Source organism: Schistocerca nitens, chromosome 5 (genome assembly GCF_023898315.1).
Source record: "Schistocerca nitens isolate TAMUIC-IGC-003100 chromosome 5, iqSchNite1.1, whole genome shotgun sequence".
NCBI classification, from domain to species: Eukaryota; Metazoa; Arthropoda; class Insecta; order Orthoptera; family Acrididae; genus Schistocerca; species Schistocerca nitens.
The window spans coordinates 47,912,332-47,940,131 of record NC_064618.1 but is presented as its reverse complement, the minus strand read 5'-3'; the positions used below and the strand labels follow the sequence as shown (position 1 = coordinate 47,940,131).

General features: G+C 37.8%; 1 protein-coding gene across 1 annotated transcript in view; it reads right to left on the bottom strand.

The window, feature by feature from the left end:
• LOC126260271 (eukaryotic translation initiation factor 5B-like) overlaps positions 1 to 27,800 on the bottom strand; it is a 561,696-nt gene that overhangs the window by 195,725 nt on the left and 338,171 nt on the right. The window contains exon 9 of the mRNA XM_049957597.1: positions 20,413 to 20,565. Within this exon, the coding sequence (XP_049813554.1) occupies positions 20,413 to 20,565 (153 nt within the window). The remainder of the gene's footprint in view (positions 1 to 20,412; positions 20,566 to 27,800) is intronic.

The following is a 27,800-nucleotide window of genomic DNA, read 5'->3' as shown; positions in this document are numbered from 1 at the left end:
CAACTAACTCTTACTCTAAGTTGTTGTTTTCTTTCCTTTTTTGCATAAATTTTCCACATATTAGCTTTGTGTGAACTGGCTTGGGAGCGTAGTATGAACTGAAAGTAGTGTAACAGGAGAACTAAGATTGCACCCAGTGACTTGGGCTGGTAGTACATTACTTGTGATACAGACAAAAACTGTACAAAGATGGTTAGGGACTGTGCCTGCTTGGTATGTGTGCAGGATGAATTGGCAATTGTACATCAACAGCTGAAAGCTGTGTTGGCCACAATCAACAGAGTTCAGAGTGCTGCCTTGGGCTGTGATGGCAGTGGGACACCTGAGACAAATGCTTTAGCATTGCCTGGGATTCCTAACATTGCTGTGCCTTCCGATTTGCATGTCCCAGCCAGTAAACACTTGCCTGACTATGATTGGCAAACAGTGGCGGGTTCACGAATCTCTAGACAGAAATGGGTACTGGCCACATGGCCGTTATTTATACCTTAAAACAAGTCTGAGATGTTGCCCAATGCTGAACTCGCCTGATGACACTGTGACCAATCTCCCAGAGAGATTTGTACAAGTGCAGAGAGTGGAACTGCATGTCACTAGGAGCTCCAATGTTTGGGAGATGCTGAAGTTCTTAGAGGAACAGCAGGCAGGTTGGAAAATGAGATCAGTGTCAACTCTGTTTGCTCACTGGAAGGTCTTGTTCAAGATGTGGAGGAGGTTCTGATGGCACCCAGTTGCAAACTGCAGCTCATGTCAGCATGAATGATGCCTGCTGCTTGGGTTCAGAGGTAATTCTTGGATCTTATGTTGAAAGGTGCGGAGCAAGTAAAATACAATGTTTACTGTGTGTGCTTAAAAAAAAAAAAAAAAAAAAAAAAAGTGCTTAACATCTAAGAGTTTATATAAAAATAAAATATTTTTTTTCCTATGTATGCGTGTTATTACATTCACATAAAGCTACAATGAAATTAAGATAAAAATCACAGCAGGTTATGGGCCCAGAACAATAAGAAAATAGAAAAGCTAAAAATAGAAGGCATGAAAAAGGAAGAAAAATAGTTAAAGATGTTTCAAGAAAACGAAGAATTTCGTGATATATAAGTGCTTAAAGATAGTAGTACATTCAATCTGTGGGATGTTGAAATTAGAATATTATTTAATAAGCAAGACCTGTGTGATATTGTGGATGGAACTGTAACTCTGGAAAACTGCAAAACTTTAGAAAAACAGAAAAAAATGGCAGAAAATGGACAGCAAGGCAAAACATTTTATAATGAGAACAACTGATAAAAAGGTAAAGCCACATGTATTGTGTTGTGAAACTTCCAAGGCAATGTATGATAAACTTAAAACAATTTATAAAAGAGATGCGTCTCAAAGAAATCAGCAGTTGCTTCAAGAATTTCATAGTTTCAAGTACGATAAAACCAGAGACATAGCTAGTAATATATGTGCACTACAGAATATAGTATTTGAACCGAATCACCTCCAGTCAGAAAAGATGACAGATATTATGAACATACCCAAGATATTGTCTATTTTGCCAGAAGAATACAAACACTTTTCTCCAGCATTGGATTCATCACCCAGTGGTGAGAAGACTGTGGAAAATCTAATTGCAAGGCTTATAAGAGAAGAGGAATGACTGAAAAACAATAATCAAGAAGAGAGTACTGCCTTTGATGTTGGTTTTAACAAAAATAAAAGAAAAGATGTAATTTGTAAAAATTGTGGTGCTCATGGACATTTTGCAAGAGAATGCAAGAAGCCCAAGAAGAAAGAACACTGTCCTATATGCAAGAGGAATAATCACAAAGAAGAAGAGTGTTACTTTAAAAATAAAAATAAAATTCAAGAACCAAAATTGAGATCTTTCAAGCCCTGTCCTCATTGCAAAAAGACTAACCACAATGAAGAAGATTGTTATTTTAAGAACAAAGACAGCGAAAGAATATCATTTTGCACTTTTGAAAACATAGAAGAAGATCTAGCCACTCAAGAAAACAAGAAACAAGACATTGATGAAGAAAAGAAGATGGAAGACACTACACATATTGCATATGAATGTAACAAAGGAAAGATTCCACAAGAAGCCAATGAGAAAGAAGATATGGTCATGGTTGTTGATAGTTCACGTACAGGACATTTGTGTAATGAAGTGGACAAGTTAACAAATGCGAGACATTATTATAGTATTGTAAAAGTTGCCAAACAAGGTGGATCAATGAAAATAGTTGCAATAGGAAACTTTGTAGGAGATAACTGTGTTCTAAAAGATGTTATGTATGTCCCTGAACTGAGCAGAAATCTGATGTCTGTAAATGCAATCACTGAAAAAGATTGTACAGTTGTATTTACTAAACATTCTGTTCAAATCTATAAAGGTGAAATACCTGTTTTGAAAGAACAAAAAACAAGAAAGGGTTGTATGAAGTGAACATTAAATCAGAAATGCAATCACCACTGACACAAGAAGAAAAACAAGAATGGCATAATAAACTAGGCCATCCAGGCATAAGCTGTACTTCAAAGATCAAGAGAATGTGTGAAGGAGTTCCTAATAGTTTATGCTCAGCAGAACAATTGTCCGAAGCTTGTGTGAGAGCTAAATTAGCAAGAATACCATTTTCTACTGTGAGAGAAAGAGCAACAAGACCTCTTGAAATCATACATACTGATATCTGTGGAGAGATAGAACCCCCAACATTTAATGGATATAGGTACTACAATGACAGTGTTAGATGATTTCACTCATTTCTGTGTAACCTACTTGTTAAGATATGTCAGAGGCTGAAAGATTCATAAGAAAATACATGTTAGAAAGTGAAAATAAGTTCAATATAAAAGTGTCAAAAATAAGATCTGAAAAAGGTGGTGAGTACACCAGCCATGAGTTTAAGAATTGGTGTGAAGGAAAAGGAATTGTGCTAGACTATAGTATTCCTTATAGCCCTCAGCTCAATGGGAAAGCAGAGAGACTAAATCTGACAATAACAAACAAGGCAACAGCTATGATATTCGATAGCAAACTAAAGAAAGAGCTATGGGGAGAGGCAGTGCTCACAGCTACAAACTTAATCAATAAAAGCCCAACTATCATTCAAAGTGCCACACCTGCAGAGAAGTGGTTTGGGAAAAGACCAGATCTGTCAAGACTTCAAATTTTTGGATCAAGAGTTTTTGCCAAAAAATTATGCTATTTGAAGAAACTATATGTAAGAAGTAATGCATACATTTTTGTTGGTTATGCACCAAATGGCTAGAGACTGTTTGATGCAGAAAGAAGAAATATTGTTGTGCCAAGAGGTGTTGAATTTGAGCAGAAAGTGACAAAAGAAACTCTACAGAAAAATCTTGTTTTTGGTGAACTATCAAATGATACTAGCAATCAAGAAAATGAAATAGAAGACCATGAAAATCAAGGAGAAGAAAATCAAGAAGTAATAACATGCAATGAAGACAAGAAACTACAACCTTAGGAAAAGAACTAGTTTGAAAAAACCTGTAAAATGTAATGATTATGAAACAGCTTTACTTACCTATGAAGAATGTATGAGTGGTCCAGACAAAGAAACTTGGTTAAAAGCAATTGAAAAAGAAAAGAGATCTCTTCAACAGAATGAAACATGGTTGGAAGTTGGTTAGTCCAGAGGAAGTAAAAGGGAAAGAAATCTTAACAAGCAAATGGATCTTTAAAGTCAAAGATGATGGACAATATAAGGCCAAACGAGTTATCAGACGTTGTCAACAAGAAAAGGATATAGATTTCACGGAATTATTCAGCCCAGTACTAGATATATGTTCACTGAGACTGTTGTTTGTGCTGGCAGCAGAGAAAAGTTTCCATATGAGAGTGTTTGATGTCAAAACAGCATTTCTCTATGGGAAACTGGATGAAGAAATTTTTATGAAGATACCTGAGGGATACAAAGAAGCTGGAAAAATATGTGTTTTGAAGAAAGCTCTGTATGGGCTTAAACAAGCACATCCAGATGGAATAAAACTTTGACAGATTTCTTAAAATCAGAGGGACTAATTCAATTGAAATCAGATCAGTGCATATTTAAAGATGCAACTGAAGAAATGTACATGGCTATACATGTTGATGTTGGAATCATAATAGGAAAAGACTTGGAGAAAATTGAAAATATACTACAGAAACTTAAGAAGAAATTTAAAATGGTTGTGGCAGAAAATCCAGATATGTACTTAGGGATCCAAATAATGAAGATAGAGGATGGAATATTTTTACACCAAGAAAAGTATGCAAAGAAAGTACTAGAAAAATTCAATATGACTGACTGTAAGGCCATGAAGACTCCATTAGTTCCAAGAGGGAAAGACAAATAAAGAAAATCAAGAAAACAAACACATTGAATTTGCTTATCGTGAAGCCATAGGGAAGCCTTCTTAATCAAGAAAACGAACACACTGAATTTGCATATCGTGAAGCCATAGGACTTCTTTATTTGTCATGTAAAACCACACAAGATCTTGGATTTACAGTAAATTATGAGACCCGCTTCACAGAAGACACCACGAAAAGAGATTACAAAAATGTAAAAAGAACTCTTAGATATCTACAAGGTTCCAGGAAATATGATCTTTTCTATAAGAAAAAATAAAGTGAAGAAGATGACAGTATTCATCTAAATGTTTACTGTGATGCTGATTATGCACAAGATTTAAGAGACAGAAAAAGTACAAGTGCATACATAGTTCTTTATAATGGTGCTCCCATTACCTGGTATTCCAAGAAGCAAAGTGTGACAGCTACTTCACCAACCGAAGCAGAATACATTTCAGCAGCTGAATGCACCAAAGAAATAAAACACATCAATGCCCTAATACAAGAGTTAACCAGAAGAAAAGTGAACATCATTCTTCATGTAGACAATCAAAGTGCTATCCAAATGATCAAATAAGGACAGTTGGTTAGGCAAAGCAAACATATAGATGTAAAATTTCCCTATGTTAGCGAACAATACAGAGAAGGTTTGTTCGAGACAAAATATTGTGATACAGAAGAGCAATTAGCAGACATACTGACCAAAGCTCTACAGAGATCAAAGTTTGAGAAATTTAGAAATGCTATTATGAAACAATTACCATGACTGTGTGATAACTAAATTTGTGAAGCTTGTGATTTAGAGTCGATAAAAAGAAACATTGTACTTTAAGGGGGGATGTTGAAAGGTGCGGAGCAAGTAAAATACAATGTTTACTGTGTGTACTTTTTTTTTTTTTTTTTTTTTTTTTTAAGAATAGTACTTAACAATTAAGAGTTCATATAAAAATAAAATATATCCGTAAGGTAGGTTGACATAGCAACATATCAAGTGTGTATAGTTTTTTTTTTTTTTTTTTTTTTTACTTTGTGTCTATGTATGTGTGTTATTACATTCACATAAAGTTACAATAAAATTAAGATAAAAATCACAGCATCTTACAGTGCTGATTTGAAGACAGCTAGCCTCATTCATGGAACCGAAGCAGAGCTATCATTTTGTAGCATCTTTCTCAGAACTGATCATGGTATTCTTGTTTGGAACTGAGTGGAAGGCTTGAACAAGAGGATCAGATGATTCTGTGATGATCTTGGATGTAGATTTCTTGACCTCTGCTACTGTGCAGTTAAATGTGGAGGAGCCCTCTTAATAGATCAGACATGCACTACCCAAAGGAAACGGCTACTAGAGCAGTGGAGTATGTGTGGTATGCACTGTGTAAGTTTTAGGATACAGAAATCCCTCAACAGGCCCGCTGAGCTGCATTATGACCACGGCCGGGGTGCATTCATCCTAGTGCTGTAGAAAGAAAATGTTAATATAGTATGAGTTAACTACAGAAATGTTCAGAAACTACTCTTGCTTATAAACATTAACAACACCCACATACTACTAGGGACAGAAAGCTGCCTGAAACCAGATGTTATTAGTAATGAAATTCTAAACTCTAAGCAGAATATACGTCAAAAAGATAGGTTGAACACTAGTGGTGAATGCTTGTTTATAGACATAATAATATGATAGTATCAAATGAGATTAGTACAGATTCAGAATGTAAAATAATTTAGATGAAGATGAGTGATAAAGGTGGATGAAACATGTTCACTGGATGCTTTCATAGACCCTCTGCCTCAGCAGCATAGTGGTGAAACATTTGAGGGAAATCTTGGAGAATACTTTGCATAAATTTCCTGGTTTTAGGTGGAGATTCCAACTTACCAGCTAGTACTGGGGTACTCGAGTGAATACAGTGGATGTTGTTGTTGTTCTTGTTGTTGTTGTTGTTGTGGTCTTCAGTCCTGAGACTGGTTTGATGCAGCTCTCCATGCTATCCTATCCTGTGCAAGCTTCTTCATCTCCCAGTACTTATTGCAACCCACATCCTTCTGAATGTGCTTAGTGTAGTCATCTCTTGGTCTCCCTCTACGATTTTTACCATCCACGCTGCCCTCCAATACTAAATTGGTGATCCCTTGATGCCTCAGAACATGTCCTACTAACCGGAACCCTTCTTTTTGTCAAGTTGTGCCACATACTCCTCTTCTCCCCAATTCTATTCAATACTCATCATTAGTTATGTGATCTACCCATCTAATCTTCAGCATTCTTCTGTAGCACCATATTTCGAAAGCTTCTATTCTCTTCTTGTCCAAACTATTTATCATCCATGTTTCACTTCCATACATGGCTACACTCCATACAAATACTTTCAGAAATGACTTCCTGACACTTAAATCTATACTCAATGTTAACAAATTTCTCTTCTTCAGAAACGCTTTCCTTTCCATTGCCAGTCTACATTTTATATCTTCTCTACTTCAACCATCATCAGTTATTTTGCTCCACAAATAGCAAAACTCCTTTACTACTTCAAGTGTCTCATTTCCTAATCTAATTCCCTCAGCATCACCCGACTTAATTCAACTACATTCCATTATCCTCGTTTTGCTTTTGTTGATGTTCATCTTATATCCTCCTTTCAAGACACTATCCGTTCCATTCAACTGCTCTTCCAAGTCCTTTGCTGTCTCTGACATAATGACAATGTCATCGGCGAACCTCAAATTTTTTATTTCTTTTCCATGGATTTTAATACCTACTCCGAATTTTTCTTTTGTTTCCTTTACTGCTTGCTCAATATACAAATTGAATACCATCAGGGAGAGGCTACAACCCTGTCTCACTCCCTTCCCAACCACTGCTTCCCTTTCATGCCCCCTTGACTCTTATAACTGCCATCTGGTTTCTGTACAAATTGTAAATAGCCTTTCGCTCCCTGTATTTTATCCCTGCCACCTTTAGAATTTGAAAGAGAGTATTCCAGTCAACATTGTCAAAAGCTTTCTCTAAGTCTACAAATGCTAGAAACGTAGGTTTGCATTTCCTTAATCTTTCTTCTAACGTAAGTCATAAGGTCAGTATTGCCTCACGTGTTCCAACATTTCTACGGAATCCAAACTGATCTTCCCCGAGGTCGGCTTCTACCAGATTTTCCATTCGCCTGTAAAGAATTTGAGTTAGTATTTTATAGCTGTGACTTATTAAACTGATAGTTCGGTAATTTTCACATCTATCAACACCTGCTTTCTTTGGGGTTGGAATTATTATATTCTTCTTGAAGTCTGAGGGTATTTCGCCTGTCTCATACATCTTGCTCACCAGATGGCAGAGTTTTGTCAGGACTGGCTCTCCCAAGGCCATCAGTAGTTCTAATGGAATGTTGTCTACTCCTGGGGCCTTGTTTCAACTCAGGTCTTTCAGTGCTCTGTCAAACTCTTCACGCAGTATCGTATATACCATTTCATCTTCATCTACATCCTCTTCCAATTCCATAATATTGTCCTCGAGTACATCGCCCTTGTATAGACCCTCTATATACTCCTTCCACCTTTCTGCCTTCCCTTCTTTCCTTAGAACTGGGTTGCCATCTGAGCTCTTGATATTCATACAAGTGGTTCTCTTTTCTCCAAAGATCTCTTTAATTTTCCTGTAGGCTGTATCTATCTTACCCCTTGTGAGATAAGTCTCTACATCCTTACATTTGTCCTCTAGCCATCCCTGCTTAGCCATTTTGCACTTCCTGTCGATCTCATTTTTGAGACGTATGCATTCCTTTTTGCCTGATTCATTTACTGCATTTTTATATTTTCTCCTTTCATCAATTAAGTTCAATATTTCTTCTGTTACCCTAGGAGTTCTACTAGCCCTCGTCTTTTTAACTACTTGATCCTCTGCTGCCTTCACTACTTCATCCCTCAGAGCTACCCATTCTTCTTCTACTGTACTTCTTTTCCCCATTCCTGTCAATTGTTCCCTTATGCTCTCCCTGAAACTCTGTACAACCTCTGGTTCTTTCAGTTTATCCAGGTCCCATCTTCTTAAATTCCCACCTTTTTGCAGTTTCTTCAGTTTTAATCTACAGTTCATAACCAATAGATTGTGGTCAGAGTCCACATCTGCCCCTGGAAATGTCTTACAGTGGATTGGAGGGTCTAAAATTAGTGTGAAATTATTCTAAGTGCCTTATCTGAAATTTAACTTGAGCAGTTAATCAGATAACTGAGTCATTAAGGTAACATGTTAGACATGCAGATCACAAATAGACCCGAATCTTTTCACTCAGCGTAACAGGGAATTGGTGATCGTAAGTCCGTTAGTGTGTCAGTGAATACAGCTGTAAATAGCAATACAAAGAAAGGTAGGAAGATCTTCCTGTTTAGCAAAAGTGACAAGAAACGATCTCTTGTTATCAAATAGGTTTATATAAAAATTTCATCTGCAACACTGACGCAGTTGAGCATCAATGGACAATGTTGAAGACTATTATACAAGGACTTTAGACAAATATGTGATGAGCAAAGTTGTGAGGAATGGAAAGTGGCTGTTGTGGCTTGACAAGTATGTTAGAAAGCTTCTATAAAAACAAAGAGAGTTTTACTACTACTACTACTACTACAAATTAAAATTTAAGAAAAAAACTCACAGATAAGCAAACACTAAACGAAGCCAAAATTAGATTAATGAGGGCCAAGCATGAAGCATTCAGTGTACTAGAAAATAAAATACTATCTTCTGACATGACACAAAATTCTAATAAATTTTGGTCTGATGTTAAATCAGTAATCAAATCGAAGCCATCTGTTTAGGCATTCTGTGACCATAATGGCCCTGAAATGAAGGATGACAAAGAAAAGGCCAAAAATTAAATGTTGTTTTCCAAAACTGATCCACAGAGGAAAATCACACTGCAGTTCCTTCCTTAAATCATCACACGAATGATAAAATGACATATCAGAATGAGTGACTATGGGATGAAAAAGCAACTGAAATCCCTAAACAGAGGAAAGGCCACTGGACCTTATGGGAAACAATACGATTCTATGTAGAGTATGTGAAAAAACTTTCATTTCTCCTCGCAGCAATGTACTTAGGTTCCCGGAGGAATTATTGGAAAATGCACAGCTCTTCCCATTTTCAAGAAGGTATGTGTGAAATTGACTCATAAAACTATAGGTCTGTATCTATGATGTCAGTCAGTTGCAGAATTTTGAAACATGTTTCATGCTCACTTATCATGACATTTCTGGAAGCCAAAAATCTCCTCTGTAGGAATCCACACGGGTTCTGAAAACAATGATTGTGTGAAACCCAGTTCCCTCTGCTCACCCACCATATCCAGAAAGTGGCAGATAGACGTGCATAGGTAGATGCTGTCTTTAATTTTTGGAAGGCAGTTCTGCACTACTGCCTAATGAACAAAACAGCATTACGGATTTCAGACCAATTTTGTGACTAGACTGAGGAGTTTCTAGCAAACGGAACAAAGCATGTCATTCTCAAGGGAGAGAAATCTTCAGACATAAAAAGCTAGAGGTAAGAAGACCTGCAGAGGATTGATGCTTGGTGCAGGAAGTGGTAACTGACCCATAACATAAAAGATTTAAAAGATTGCATATACACAGACAGAGAGACTCATTATTGTATGCTAACGTGATTGCAGAAAAATTTCTGGAAGCAGTTACTTCCATAGAATATCTAGGAATGTGCGCAAGGAGTGATTTTTAAGTGGTACAACAACATAAAACTAATCACAGGAAAGGCAGATGCATGACTGAGGTTCATTGGAACAATCCTCAGGATATATATATTCCATCAATAAAGGGGTTAATTTACAAGACCCTCGTTTGACCAATATTTGAATATTACTCATCAGTATGGAATACATACCAGACAGTATGGAAAGAGGAAGTAGAGAACATACAAGGAAGAACAGCAGTTTCAGTTACAAGTTCATTTCATAAGGGTGAAACTGTCACAGAGATGCTCAGCCAACTCCAGTGGTAAATGCTGCAAGAGAGGCATTCTGCATCACTGTGTGGTTTACTGTAAAAAGTTCCATGGGTGTACATTCCTGGAAGAGTCAACCAATATACTGCTTCCTCCTACGTACATCTCTCAAAAACAAGCATGAAAATAAAATCAGAGAGACTTCAGTCAACGTGGAGGCTCACCAGTAATCATTCTTCCCATGAACCATTTGCGACTGCAATGGGAAAAGGGGGAAGTGACACTGGTATACCAAGTACACGCCATAACACATGGCAAGATCACTTGCAGAGTACAGATGTTGACACAGATGTAGAATTGCTGCTGCTTACTTTTAACATTATTTTTTACAGAATGATGAAGTAATTCTCAGTGCATTGTTAGTGCTACCTACAACTATGTCTCATAAAAGACAGCTAACTATCCACTTTCTTGCATGGACATGAGTTACAAAACATAATTCTGCATCATGCCCTTCCCAGATGACACTAGCTTCATCCTGCGCTGCACCCCCATTTAAAATACAGGGTGTCCCATTTTATCTTGAACACCCTAAATAATTGTTTGTCCAGATGCAAATTACAAAATGTTTCAAGCAAATGTTCTTTAGCCACCAGGGGGACATCAATCAGCATGATTCCCTTCATTGTAACTTTGGTTTTTACAAAGATACGTACAGCGGTATGACTTTTTTAAATGGCACCCTGTATTTTTTATTCGGTAATTAATTTCCTCTCCTAAAGACCTCTTCAAAATGTATCGCACTGTACCATTCACTGAAGCACTTATTAATTACATAACACAACAGTGACTTTGAGCCCATGGTCATAAACTCCTCCACTTACTGCACTTACTGTAGTTCCATCTCTAGATTGTCGCACAGATGACAAAATGGTAGATATCGAAATTGATGACAGAAAAAAAAATTAAAATTGCTCAAAAGAGGGAAAAAAAAACTTAAACATTAGTGTCATGCAATATTTTGTGTAATGTAATATCTCGTACAGACATCTTTTATTAACCTGACACGTTCCACATCATTACGAAGTGTCGTATTCATGATCTATGGAACAAGTATTAATCTTATCTAATCTAAGCTAATCTAATCTAATCTAGAAGAGAGTAGTGTTCCAAAGGATTGGAAAAGGGCAGGGCACAGGACATCCCCGTTATTAAGAAGGGACATCGAACAGATGTGCAGAACTATAGACCTATATCTCTAATGTCGATCAGTTGTAGAATTTTGGTACATGTATTATGTTAGAGTATAAAGACTTTTCTGGAGATTAGAAATCTACTCTGTAGGAATCAGCAAAAGTTTTGAAAAAGACGATTGTGTGAAACCCAGCTCGCACTGTTCGTCCAAGAGACTCAGAGGGCCACAGACACGGGTTCCCAGGTAGATGCCATGTTCATTGACTTCTGCAAGGCGTTTGATACAGTTCCCCAGAGTTGTTCAATGAACAAAGTAAGAGCATATGGACTATCAGACCTATTGTGTGATTGGATTGAAGAGTTCCTAGATAACAGAACGCAGCATGTCATTCTCAGTGAAGAGAAGTCTTCTGAAGTAAGAGTGATTTCAGGTGTGCCGCAGGGGAGTGTTATAGGACCGATGCTATTCACAATATATATAAATGACCTTGTGGATAACATCTGAAGATGCTGTAGTATATTGAGAGGTTGTAACAAGGGAAAATTGTACCAAAAGGCAGGAGGATCTGCAACGAATTGACGCATGGTGCAGGGAATGGCAATTGAATCTCAATGTAGACAAGTGTAATGTGCTGCGAATACATAGAAAGAAAGATCCTTTACCATTTAGCTACAATATAGCAGGTCAGCAACTGGAAGTAGTTAATTCCATAAATTATCTGGGAGTAGGCGTTAGGAGTGATTTAAAATAGAATGACCATATAAAATTAATCGTCGGTAAAGCAGATGCCAGACTAAGATTCATTGGAAGAATCCTAAGGAAATGCAGTCTAAAAACAAAGGAAGTAGGTTACAGTACACTTGTTCGCCCACTGCTTGAATACTGCTCACCGGTGTAGGATCCGTACCAAATAGGGTTGATAGAAAAGATATAGAAGATCCAATGGAGAGCAGCACGCTTCATTACAGGATCATTTAGTACTCGCGAAAGCGTTACGGAGATGATAGATGAACTCCAGTGGAAGACTCTACAAGAGAGACGCTCAGAAGCTCGGTACGGGCTTTTGTTGAAGTTTCGAGAACATACCTTCACCGAGGAGTCAAGCAGTATATTGCTCCCTCCCACGTATATCTCACGAAGAGACCATGAGGATAAAATCAGAGAGATTAGAGCCCACACAGAGGCATACCGACAATCTTTCTTTCCATGAACAAAACGAGACTGGAATAGAAGGGAGAACTGATAGAGGTACTCCAGGTACCCTCCGCCACACACCGTCAGGTGGCTTGTGGAGTATGGATGTAGATGTAGATGTAGAAAACAAATGAAAACCAAGTAAAAACATAACACAAAATTGACTTTGACTCTCCTGTACCATTGCCCAGGAGTAGAACATTCAAAGGTGCTCAAAATGGTGACCCTGAACACCGATACACTGGCGCACTCGTTGAATGAATGAATCATGTACCGCTTCCAGTGTTGCCTGCTGAAGAGAATTACAAGCAAGCACGATACGTTCCTACATGTCCTCTGGAGTTGTTGGAATATCGTGCTAGACAATGTCTTCAATGCATCCCCAAAGAAAAAAGTCTGAAGGATTTAAATCAGGAGACCTAGCAGGCCACGTAACTGTTCCTCCTCGACCAATCCATGTTGTTGTTGTTGTTGTTGTTGTTGTTGTTGTGGTCTTCAGTCCTGAGACTGGTTTGATGCAGCTCTCCATGCTACTCTATCCTGTGCAAGCTTCTTCATCTCCCAGTACCTACTGCAACCTACATCCTTCTGAATCTGCTTAGTGTATTGATCTCATTTTTACCCTCCACGCTGCCCTCCAATGCTAAATTTGTGATCCCTTGATGCCTCAAAACATGTCCTACCAACTGATCCCTTCTTCTAGTCAAGTTGTGCCACAAACTTCTCTTCTCCCCAATCCTATTCAATACCTCCTCATTACTTACGTGATCTACCCACCTTATCTTCAGCATTCTTCTGTAGCACCACATTTCGAAAGCTTCTATTCTCTTCTTGTCCAAACTGGTTATCGTCCATGTTTCACTTCCATACATGGCTACTCTCAATACAAATACTTTCAGAAATGACTTCCTGACACTTAAATCTATACTCAATGTTAACAAATTTCTCTTCTTCAGAAATGCTTTCCTTGCCATTGCCAGTCTACATTTTATATCCTCTCTACTTCGACCATCATCAGTTATTTTGCTCCCCAAATAGCAAAACTCCTTTACTACTTTAAGTGTCTCATTTCCTAATCTAATCCCCTCAGCATCACCCGACTTAATTCGACTACATTCCATTATCCTCGTTTTGCTTTTGTTGATGTTCATCTTATATCCTCCCTTCAAGACACTGTCCATTCCGTTCAACTGCTCTTCCAAGTCCTTTGCTGTCTCTGACAGAATTACAATGTCATCGGCGAACCTCAAAGTTTTTATTTCTTCTCCATGGATTTTAATACCTACTCCGAATTTTTCTTTTGTTTCCTTTACTGCTTGCTCAATATACAGATTGAATAACATCCATCTGGCAGGCCAATAATTGTAGTACCAAGCATCCCACACCAGACATTAACTTTCCACTGACGCTGATATTCCACTGTCTAAGCCATTGTTGGTTGTAGCTGGAACAATAATGCATGTTACTTGTATTTACCAGACCTTTGTTTGAGAAGGAACATTCATCAGTAAACAGAACATTGGAGAAGAAGTTTGGGTTGGCGAGGATTTGCTGCTGTGCCCATTGATAGAACGGTACACAATTCTGGAAATCATTCCCATGCAATTCTTGATGTAGGTGGACATTGTAAGGATGGAACCAGTGACGTGTAAGAATACCATGTACACTGGTTTTAGGAATGCCAATCTCATGTCCAAGCTGTTGTGTGCTCACATGTGGATGGATTCATAGCAATGGAAGCGAGAACAGTAACTTTGTTGCTTCATCTGTGCGAGTGCTACTACAATTGCATTGTCGTGTGTTGAAACTTCCCACTTCCTGAAGTGTCATAACAACATGAGAAAACGTCCCTCTGAAAGGTGGCTTCTTGTCAGGATATTGCTCTCTGTACAGTTCTGCTGCCTGCTTAGCATTTTGCCCACCTTCAACAACAACAGTGAAAGAAACATTATGTTGATGCAGTTTGTAGGAAGGACAGCCTTTACTGTAGGCCTACTCTACACAACAGTATTTAAAAGGAGTAAACTGTTGTACTAAATGCACCCGTATATAAGAAAACAGTATTGCAATTACTGTTCTGATAACTTACATTCCCCCACTAGACGAGTAGCATTTCTACCTTCATTTCATTGGTGTACATTCTACTCACATAACTCTTCAACTGATGATGGTTGATGGAATGACGGGTGTGAATTTTACTTATGTTTACATTTGTCCTCTGTCAATGTCAGTGCATGGACATGTTCCATTACCCCGAGTACCTGCACTAGCGCTCGAGCATCAACGTCAGTGTTGTGTTATGTAATTAATAAGTGCTTCACTGAATGGTACACTGTAATACATTTTTGAATAGGTCATTAGGAGAGGAAACGAATTACCAAATAAAAAATACAGGGTGCCATTTAAAAAAGTCATAAGGCTGTTCATATCTTTGTAAAAAAAATAAAGCTACAACAAAGGCAATCATGCTGATTGCTGTCCCCCTGACGGCTAAACAACATTTGCTTGAAAAATATTGTAATTTGCATCTGGACAAACAGTTATTTAGGGTGGTCAAGATAAACAGGACACCCCGTATACCAAGTTAAAGTGCATTCACAATACATAGGCCATTGTTTCACTTCACTGCTTAGTGCCTTACTTTTGAGTGGCAGAAACTGGAAAACTTTAGGCTGCCAATACCTTGTTTATGAACACTGCCATTAATGATAATAATCGGTATGTTCTGCCCGTCGTAAAAGGTGACGAAAGGAACAAACCACTAATAGGGCTAACCCCCCTTTTAGTGTAATTAGTTGGTTCAGGACAGAACTAAAGAAGCCTCGGACAAGCGCCGTCATGGTCGGGGACGACGCTTGAACCCTATGCCCGCCCACAATGGTAACGACACTGCTAGCCAACTGGAAAATGATTTAAATCCAAATAGAGGTGTTTTGCATGATATGCTTCCTGCAACCACCCTAGAAGGAAAACAAAAACAGAGGATGAGATGGTCAGATGAAGTTAATCGACACCTCATGTCCCGTTATTACCAAGCAACAAACCTAGGAACCAACACAACTGGATACAGATCACAAGTATACACAACATTTATTACCAGATACCCAGAATTAAAAATTTTAACAGAACAACGACTAGCTGATCAGATCCGTGTAATAATCAAAAATAACAGGATACCCCAGTCATAATTAGACAACATCAAACAACAAGTACAACAAATACTGGAACAAAATAATGTGCAATCAGAAGAAGAAGAAAATAAAGTAATGGACTCAAACATCCCAGAGCAAACAAACAAAGAACAACACACATCAATTAAACAATCAGAGGAAAATGAAATCTTAAGACAGCCACCAGAACAAGCACAAATAGAACACGAAGTGACACACATGTTAGATATAGAAGAAAAATTTCAGCTGACATATATAGAATACAAAGACACAAATACAGACATTAGACCATTCTTGCATAGACCGCCAAATAACCCACAAGTCGAAACAACAATAAAAACTATCAACACAATCATACACAACAAAATAAATGAAAACACAACTATGGAAGAGTTACAACTACTGGTTTATATAGGAGCACTCACTACACTAAATATACACACTAGGCAGAGATCAGAACCAACCAACACACACAAGAAACCCACAAAACCAGCATGGCAACACAGGCTACAGATCAGAATAGAAAAACTGAGAAAAGACATCGGACAGCTAACACAATTTATAAGAAATGAAATGTCAGAAAAAAAAAACAAAAAACGAAAAAGGTTAGGTAAAATCTCACAACAAGAAGCGATAGAGCAATTAGATGAAAAGAAGCAGAAATTACAAGCATTGGCCAAACGACTTAGAAGATACAAAAAAAGTGAAAATAGAAGGAAACAAAGCAAAACATTCAACAAAAACCAAAAGAAATTTTACCAGACAATAGATAACACACACATTAAAATAGACAATCCACAAAACATAACAGACATGGAACACTTCTGGAGCAAGATATGGTCAAACCCAGTACAACATAACAGGCATGCACGGTGGATACAAGCAGAAAAAGACACATACAAGATGATACCACAAATGCCTGAAGTGATAATTTTGCAACATGAAGTCACCCAAGCAATTAATTCTACTCACAATTGGAAATCCCCTGGAAAAGATAAAATAGCAAATTTCTGGCTAAAGAAGTTCACCTCAACACATTCACATCTAACTAAATTATTTAACATATGATTATAATAGAGGGAAACATTCCACGTAGGAAAAATATATCTAAAAACAAAGATGATGTGCCTTACCAAATGAAAGTGCTGGCAGGTCGACAGACACACAAACAAACACAAACATACACACAAAATTCAAGCTTTCGCAACAAACTGTTGCCTCATCAGGAAAGAGGGAAGGAGAGGGAAAGACGAAAGGATGTGGGTTTTAAGGGAGAGGGTAAGGAGTCATTCCAATCCCGGGAGCGGAAAGACTTACCTTAGGGGGAAAAAAGGATGGGTATACACTCGCACACACACACACACACACATATCCATCCACACATATACATATTGCTGTATATGTGTGGATGGATATGTGCGTGTGTGTGAGTGTATACCCGTCCTTTTCTCCCCCTAAGGTAAGTCTTTCTGCTCCCAGGATTGGAATGACTCCTTACCCTCTCCCTTAAAACCCACATCCTTTCGTCTTTCCCTCTCCTTCCCTCTTTCCTGATGAGGCAACAGTTTGTTGCGAAAGCTTGAATTTTGTGTGTATGTTTGTGTTTGTTTGTGTGTCTGTCGACCTGCCAGCACTTTCATTTGGTAAGGTACATCATCTTTGTTTTTAGATATAAATTATTTAACAGTTACATTGCAGACCCATACACATTCCCTGATACACTTACACAAGGAAAAACTTATCTGAAACCTAAAGATCAAGCAGACACAGCAAACCCAGCTAAATATCGCCTGATAACATGCCTACCAACAATATACAAAATATTAACTTCAGTCATTACACAGAAATTAATGACACATACAACACAGAACAAAATTATAAATGAAGAACAAAAAGACTGTTGCAAAGGAGCACGAGGATGTAAAGAGCAACTGATAATAGATGCAGAGGTGACATATCAAGCTATAACTAAACAAAGGTCGCTACACTACGCAAACATTGATTACCAAAAAGCTTTTGATAGCGTACCCCACTCATGGTTACTACAAATATTGGAAATATATAAAGTAGATCCTAAATGGATACAGTTCCTAAACATAGTAATGAAAAATTGGAAAACCACACTTAATATCCAAACAAATTCAAATAATATCACATCACAGCCAATTCAGATTAAGCGTGGAATATACCAAGGAGACTCATTAAGTCCTTTCTGGTTCTGCCTTGCTCTGAATCCACTATCCAACATGCTAAATAATACAAATTATGGATACTATATTACTGGAACATACCCACACAAAATCACACATCTGCTATACATGGATGATCTAAAACTACTGGCAGCAACAAAACAACAACTCAACCAATTGCTAAAGATAACAGAAGTATTCAGCAATGATATAAATATGGCTTTTGGAATGGACAAATGTAAGAAAAATAGCATTGACAAGGCAAAACACACTAAACAAGAAAATTACATATTGGATAACCACAGTGACTGCATAGAAGCGATGGAAAAAACAGATGCCTATAAATATCTAGGATACAGACAAAAAATAGGAATAGATAATACGAATATTAAAGAAGAACTAAAAGAAAAATATAGACAAAGACTAACAAAAATACTGAAAACAGAATTGACAGCAAGAAACAAGACAAAAGTTCACCTCAACACATTCACATCTAACTAAATTATTTAACATATGATTATAATTATACTTATGCTATACCAATATTGACCTACTCATTTGGAGTAGTGAAATGGAGTAACACAGACCTAGAAGCACTCAATACACTTACACGATCACAATGCCACAAATATAGAATACATCACATACATTCAGCAACAGAAAGATTCACATTAAGCAGAAAGGAAGGAGGAAGGGGATTTATCGACATAAAAAACCTACATTATGGACAGGCAGACAATTTAAGAAAATTCTTTATAGAACGAGCAGAAACTAGCACAATACACAAAGCAATCACTCATATAAATACATCGGCTACACCACTACAATTTCATAACCACCTCTACAACCCTTTAGATCACATAACATCAACATATACGAAGAAAGTAAATTGGAAAAAGAAAACACTACATGGCAAGCACCCGTATCATCTAACACAGCCACACATCGATCAAGACGCATCCAACACATGGCTAAGAAAAGGCAATATATAGAGTGAGACAGAAGGATTCATGATTGCAATACAGGATCAAACAATAAACACCAGATATTACAGCAAGCATATTATTAAAGATCACAAGCATATTATTAAAGATCCCAATACCACAACAGATAAATGCAGACTTTGCAAACAACAAATAGAAACAGTAGATCACATCACAAGCAGATGTACAATACTAGCAAATACAGAATACCCCAGAAGACATGACAACGTAGCAAAAATAATGCATCAACAGCTTGCCTTACAACATAAACTTATAAAACAACACGTTCCCACATACAAGTATGCACCACAAAATGTACTGGAGAATGATGAATACAAATTATAGTGGAACAGAACCATTATAACAGATAAAACAACACCACATAACAAACCTGACATCATACTCACCAATAAAAAGAAGAAATTAACACAACTAATCGAAATATCCATACCCAATACAACAAATATACAAAAGAAAACAGGAGAAAAAATTGAAAATTACATCCAACTGGCTGAGGAAGTCAAGGACATGTGGCATCAGGATAAAGTTGACATTATACCAATTATACTATCACGTACAGGAGTCATACCACACAATATCCACCAGTACATCAATGCAATACAGCTACATCCAAACATATATATACAACTACAGAAATCCGTAATTATTGATACATGTTCAATTACCCGAAAGTTCCTAAATGCAATATAACATATACCGTACAGTTAAAAGGAAGTCACGCTTGATCAAGGTCCACGTCACTTTCCATTTTTGACCAGACATAATGTCTGAGAAAAGAAAGAAAAATAATAATAATAATAATAATAATACTGTGTTGGCTCTACAGCAGAGTAGTAGCTGTTAAATACTTACTGTTGTGTTGTGTTGTCAATTAGTTCATTTATTATTGTGAAGTGAATAATGAAGCAACGTCTGACCTACAGCAGAAACTATTTAAACCTTGGAGAAGGCATTTTCACAAGATATTTAAGCATATCTGATGTACGTACATCAGTTTTACTGTCAAAGATGCAAGGTAGAAAGGATGTGTGTAGTTGGTGGACTACATTAGGAAAATGATGTTTATTCATTTGTTACGCATGCTGTAAGCACCACCACACTGTTACACATGTTAATGCTAGTATTTGGAGAAAAAAGTAATCATTGGTAACTTATGTAATCACTATTATAGTCTTAGAAAATAGTGATAACAGCAATCATCTGCCAATAATAATTTAGTTTTGTGTGCCAAACACAAATGAATCCTTTCGTATTTAACCTTCAGAAAATTGAACTTTAGCCCTCAGGGGATAACTGCACCCAGGTTGGGAACCACTGCTTTACAGGATACAAAGGTAGACATATTCACTTACTGTCCATGATACATACCTTTATGACCATGTGTTCTCTCTGCATTTGCATTTAACACCGTTCTTGTAATACCACTTAAAGGAGTAAGACTTCTGTTTAATGGTACATCCTCAAGTGGAGTTAACTGCCAATTTCTGCTGGCACTCTGATCATTTCCATTCCTCGTAACAGCTAAAAAGGAAACAGCCTTAGTGTAGTACGATAAACTTTTTGAGACAAACACCATCTTTTATATTTCAAGAAGATGGTGTCCCATTGCTCCTAAATATTTGAGAAAAGTCATACTTCAGAACCACTAGTAGCAGCTTATGAACTAAATTTTATCAAACACCAGTTTCAATAAAGCAGTCATCATCAACAGGTACCATAAAATTATTTACACCAGCAAGCATGACAATGTTCTTACTGTGGCATCAAAAATAAAAGACCACCATGCCTCACGGAAACTGCCATTAATAGAAAAATGCAAGCATATAGTCAACAGTAAAATTCAGTGGTATAGTTAAATAACCTTTTGTACACAATGTCATATTCATGTTACCACTAAATCTTCGTGGGTGCAGTACAATCTGTATACTGATGATTATCTGAATCAAGTATACAACTGGTTTCTGTACCCAACTGCATACTGATCATTATACAGCCTGTCATCCATGAAAAAGACAGAACCTGAGAATATCAATATGTAAGAGACTATTTGATTATACCAACGCATTTTACTGTTGACTTTATTTGTGTATTTTACTACTTTACTTCAATTTCAGTGACTCAGGAATCGTCTTTTATTTCACTTTTGGCTCCACGATAAGAATGATGCCATACCAGCTAATTAAACCAACAGTAACTGATGATGATCTCTTGACCAACACTGACAGTTAATAGAGATTTATTTCTTCAGCACATCATGGCAGTTCTGAAATACGAATATTTTTAACTTTACTCACTGCAAAACTCACATAACACCTAATATTTCTGTTTTAAAACACAAGATGTTATTCTGTACCAAGTTTACCACTTGTTCTCAATATTTAAATATTTACGATATTTGATCTATTTCTATATTTTACCTGTTTCATTCCTGCTTCTACATCTACATCTATACTCTGCAAACCACCATGAGGTACATTGCAGAGAGTAAGTCCCATTGTACCAGTTACTAAAGTTTCTTCCTGTTCCATTCACATGTGGAGTGTGGGATTAGATTAGATTAGATTCAGTCTTCGTTCCATAGACCCAAAAAATGAGATGATTCTCATGGGTGTGGAACATGTCAGAAAATATAACAAAACATCTGAATATAATATTTACTACCTTGATCATTTGTCAGGAGATTGTCGAAATAGCTAAATACAATGCGGTAAACTGGAACAGCTAATGTTTACAGAATTAACAAGCTGTCAGAATGAAACACTGTTATGCACTATTAATAAATTTATCATACACAAAATATCTAATCTTGACTGTTGTGACCAAGTGCTGTCAAAACAGAAATCTAACAGATAGTTTTACTTAAGCTGGCTTAACAGTCTCTGTTAAGGGATTCATCTATACAGTAGAAGGAGTTGCCTATCAAAAAGTCTTTCAAACTCTGTTTAAACCATGCTTTATCTGAACCCAAGTTTTTAATGGTTGCTGGCAATTTATTGAAAATGTGTTCCTGAATATTGGACTCCTTTTTGGACCAAGGTAAGTAATTTTAGATCTTTATGTACTCTGTTCTTATTTCTAGTACTGATAGTATGTATTGAGCTACTGATTGGAAATAGAGATGTATTACTTGCAACAAATTTAATTGAGGAATAAATATACTGAGAAACAGTAGTTCACCCGCCAGGTTAGCTGAGAGCACTAATGCTTTGTTTCCTGGAGTCAGGTAGGCACGCTGGCCCCAGATCGAATCCGCCTGGTGGATTAACAATGAGGGCTGATGTGCCGGCCAGCGTAGATGTGGTTTTTAGGCGGTTTTCCACATCCCACTAGGTCAATACTGGGCTGATCCCTACGTCCCACCTCAGTTAGAAGACTCACAGACATTTTAAAATGTTTGCACTCTTTCATGGCTTACACTAGATGCATACAGCTGGGGTACACTTAATCCTGTCCTGGGGGTACGGGGTGGCAACATGGAAAAACATCCAGCCACCCTCTCATACTAGCATTGTCAAATCCATAGTAACAGGGCCAACCCCACGTTGAAGTGGGACAAAGGCCAAAGAAAAAGAAGAAAAGAAGAATACTGAGAAACAGTGGTTAGAATACAAAGTTCCGTGAACAGGTTTCTACATGATGTTCTAGAATTTACATCACAAATGATTCTTATCACACACTTTTGCACCCTAAAAACTTTTGCTCAGTTTGACGAGTTGCCCCAGAATATGATCCCATATGACATAATAGAATGAAAGTAAGAAAAAATGCAAGTTTTTTATATCTCCTACATCTAACATCATTGTCACGGCAAATACAGACTTGTTTAGCCGCTTAAGAAATTCTCTGGTATGCCCTTCCCAACTGAATTTATTATTGAGTTGTAATCCCAGAAATTTAACACTGTCGAAGTCTTCGATCTGCATGTCTTCATATGTTACACACATGCTGGAAGGAAATCTCTTACAGGTTCTGAACTGCATATAGTGGGTCTTCTCAAAGTTTAATGAGGTGAATTAGCTTTAAACCACTTATTAATGTCAGTGAAAATTTGATTAACAGCTATTTCTAAATCTGTACTTGACTTGCTACTTATTGCAATGTTTGTATCATCTGCAAGCAAAACAAACTTAGCATCTGGCAATGTAACATTTTGCAGCATTGCCGGTGACACCAAATATTCTAATTTACTTAATGGAATGCTGTGATTCACACAGTCAAAGGCTTTTGACAGGTCACAGAAAACGCCAGTAGCCTCTAATTTATTATCTGATGAATTAAGTACATTCTCACTGTAAGTGTAAATAGCTTTCTCTGTATCAGAACCTTTGAGAAATACAAACTAAGACTTGGACAATGTATTATTTGCAGTCAGATGCTTAAGGAGATGCTTGAACACAACATTTTCAAATATTTTTGAGAAAACCAGCAAAAGTGAAACTGGTCGATAGTTTTATGGTATCTCTTTATCTCCTTTCTTGTAAAGAGGCTTAACTTCAACATATTGTAGCCAGTCTAGAAACGTTCCACTGAATAGAGATTGATTACACAAATAACTTAAGACAGAACTCAACTTGCATGAGCACTCTTGGATTAATTTCGTTGATATGTTATCATACCCATTGGAATACCTAAAATTTAAGGATTTTATGATGAAGGCTACTTCTTTTGGAGATGTGTGTGTTGTTTCCATTTTACTGAAGTTATTTTTAAAGAATGATTGTCTGAATGCCTCTGTGTATGCAGTAATTATTCTATCTTTTCCTCATGATCCCTATATGAGTGATATGTAAGGGGTTGTAGTATATCCCTACAGTTATCAATTAAATATGGTTCTTGAAACTTTGTCCATAGACTATCTCTGGAGGGTTTACATCTGTCTTCAACAGTTTGCCGGTTCCATTCCTTCAGGATCTGTGTGACACTCTCCCATGGATTAAACAAATCTAACCATTCGTAATGCCCTTCTCTGTATACGTTCAATATCCCCTATTAGTCCTACCTGGTATGGCCTCACAGACTTCAGCAATTCCTAGAACTGGTTGCACAAGTGATTTTTAAGCAATCTCTTTTTCAGACTGATTGCACTTCCCCAGTATTCTACCAATTAACTGAAAACTACCACCTGCTTCACCCACAACTGAACCTATGTGATCATCTCATTTCATATGCTTACGAAGTGTTACACCCAGGTATTTATACGAGTTGGCCGATTCCAACGGTGACTCATTGTTTTGTTTAGTGCAAAATTTACATTTCTTATCAAGATCTGACTGAATATTTTCATTATAGGTAATTGTATCATCTGCAGAAAGTCTGATAATACTACACACATCAAAAAAAGTTTTGCATCACCTCATTTCGAGAGTTCCAGAACCTGTACAGAAAATTGGAACAAAGATCAACATAAGCATCATTTCCGCCCTTTTTATTGCTCTTGAAAACCACACATTGCATGTTGTACCATCATACAGCAAGACCTTCAGAGGTGGTGGTCCATACCGGTACCTCTACTACCTGCTAGCATGTCCTCTTGCATTGACACCTGCCTCAAGATGACTGCGTGTTTGTGTTGTCCTCATCATTTCATCATCCTTCATGAAAGTGGTCAGATTGGGCTGAGCAAAGATTGGGAATTTGTACGGGCACTGATAACTGCGCAGTTGAGTGCCCCACAAACCAATAATTATCATCATCATCATCATCATCATCATCTTGAATTGATGCATGACTGAATTCGTCGTGGCATACTATCCACAAGTTCATCAAGGCATTGTTGGTCCAGACTGTCCCACTGCTCAACAAAGATTCGGCGTAGATCCCTCAGAGTGGTTGGTGGGTCACATCATTCATAAACAGCACTCTTCAATCTATCCCAGGCATGTTCGATAGGGTTCATGTCTGGAGAACATGCTGGCCACTCTAGTCGAGCGATGTTGTTATCGTGAAGGAAGTCATTCACAAGATGTGCCTGACCACTAGTGGTGTATGTCGGCCCCACATAATGCCACCCCAAAACAGCAGGGAACTTCCACCTTGCTGCACTCACTGGACAGTGTGTCTAAGGCGTTCAGCCTGACTGGGTTGCCTCCAAACACGTCTACAACGATTGTCTGATTGAATGCATATGAGACACTAATCGGTGAAGAGAATGTGATGCCAATTCTGAGCAGTGCATTCGGCATGTTGTTGGGCTCATATGTACCGCGTTGCAGGGTGTCGTGGTTGCAAAAATGGACCTCGCCATGGATGTCGGGAGTGAAACAGCATATCAAGCAGCCTATTGTGCACAGTTTGAGTCATAACACGATGTCCTGTGGCTGCACAAAAAGCATTATTCAACATCATGGCATTTCTGTCAGGGTTCCTCCAAGCCATAATCAGTAGGTAGCGGTCATCCACTGCAGTAGTAGTCCTTAGACGACCTGAGCGAGGCATATCATCGACAGTTCCTGTCTCTCTGTATCTCCTCAATGTCCGAACAACATCACTTTGGTTCACTCCGAGACGCCTGGTCACTTCTCTTGTTGAGGGCCCTTCCTGGCACAAGGTTACAATGCGGACACAATCGAACTGCAGTATTGACTGTCTAGGCATGGTTGAACTACAGACAACATGAGCCATGTTCCTCCTTTCTGTTGGAATGTCTGGAACTGATTGGCTATCGGACCACCTCTGTCTAATAGGCACTGCTCATGTCAGGTTGTTTACATGTTTGGGTCAAAGTGACTGTGTCTGCGATACAGTACCCACAGTCAATGTCTACCTGCAGGAGTTCTGGGAACTGGGGTGATGCAAAACTTTTTTTGATGTGTGTATTAATATTGTGTGGAAGGTCATTAATATACATCATGAGCAGCAAGGGTCCAAACATACTTCCCTGGGGCACACCTGAAGTTACTTCTACATCTGACAATGACTCTCCACCCCAAGATAACATGCTGTGTCCTCCCTACCAAAGAGTCCTCTACCCAGTAACAAATTTCACTTCATACCCAATATGATAGCACTTTTGACAATAAGTAAAGGTGTGGTACTGAGTCAAATGCTTTTTGGAAATCAATAAACACTGAATCTTCTTGATTGGCTTGATCCAAAGCTTTCCTTATGTCATGTGAGAACAGTGTGAGTTGGGTTTCACATTATCGATGTTTCTGAAATCCATGCTGGTTGGCATTGAATAGGTCATTCTGTTAAAGGTACCTCATTACGTTTGAACTCAGAATTTGTTCTACGATTCTATGACAAATCAATAACAAGGATATTGGACAGTAGTTTTGTGGATCACTTCTACCACCCTTCTTATAGACAGGGATGACCTGTGCCTTTTTCCAAGAACTGGGCACGGTTTTTTCTTTGAGGGATCTATGACAGATCATAGTTAGCAGAGGGGCTAACTCAGCTGAAAATTCAATATAGAATTTGGCAGGAATTTCATCAGAGCCTGGATCTTTGTTCAGTTTCAGTGATTTCAGCTTTTTCTCAACATCACTGACACTAACACTTATTTCACTCATCTTTTCAGTGGTATGACAGTTAAATAGGGGCAATTCTCATGGCTTTTCCTTTGTAAAGGAACATTTGAAGACGGTGAGTTAAAGATTTCAGCTTTTGCTTTGCTACCCTTAATTTCAGTTCCTATCTCATTTGCTAGGAGTTGGACTCTAACTTTGGTGCCAGTAACAGCCTTTATATAGGGCCAAAATTTCCTTGGATTTTGTGAAATATCATTTGACAATATCCTGCTACAGTAGTCACGCATTGCTCTCTTGAGAGCCAAACACATTTCATTCAGCATCTCTCTACCTATAGCACTTCACTTTGATTTACACCTATTATGCAGTTAGCTCTGTTCCTTTATAAGTTTCTTTACAGTGACTGTATACCACAGAGGTTCCCTCCCATTATGAACTGTTCTATTGAGTACATTTCCATCCAGAGCATGGTCAACTACTCTTTTGAACTTGAACCATAGTTCCTCTACATGCTGCTGCCTTTTGATGAAAGTTTAAAATTACTCATATATATCTAGTTTTAGATGTACTTTGTACTTTGGTAATCCCTGTTGCCACAACTGTGTCATGATCACTGATACCAGTTTTGGTGTGGACATTCTCAAAGAGGTCAGGTCTATTTGTTACTATCAGATCCAATATATTTCCATCATGAGTGGGTTTCCTAACTATCTGTTCTAGGTAGTTTTCAGAGAAGGCATTCACTGGGGTTTCATAGGACGTTGTATCATGCCCCCCACTAACAAAACTGTAATTTTCCGAATTATTTGTTGGTGATTAAAGTCTCCACCAATGACTACAGTATGAATGGGGAGCCTATGTGTAAGTGAACTGAGGGTTTCTGTAAGGCTTTTGGTCACATCAGGAGATGAGTATGGTGGGTGGCAGAAGGATCCAATTATCATTTTAGGCCCAACCCCTGATACTGTGTCTTGCCCACAAATGTCATAAGCAGCTTCAATTTCTTTCTCAGTGGATTTGGGTTTTGGATTTGGATTTGGGTTTCCTGTCCACTGCAACAAATACACCACCTCCATTTTCCATTTGCCTATCCTTTCAATATACACTTACATTTTCCCCAAAAATCTCACTGGTATCAATTTCACATTTCAACCAGCTTTCTGTACTTAGTATTATGTGAGCTTCACTGCTTTTCACGAGGGCTTCAAAATCTAGCACTTTCTTGCAAATGATTCGGCAGCTCACAATTAGGATTTTAATACTCATCTGTGGGAGACATTTCTT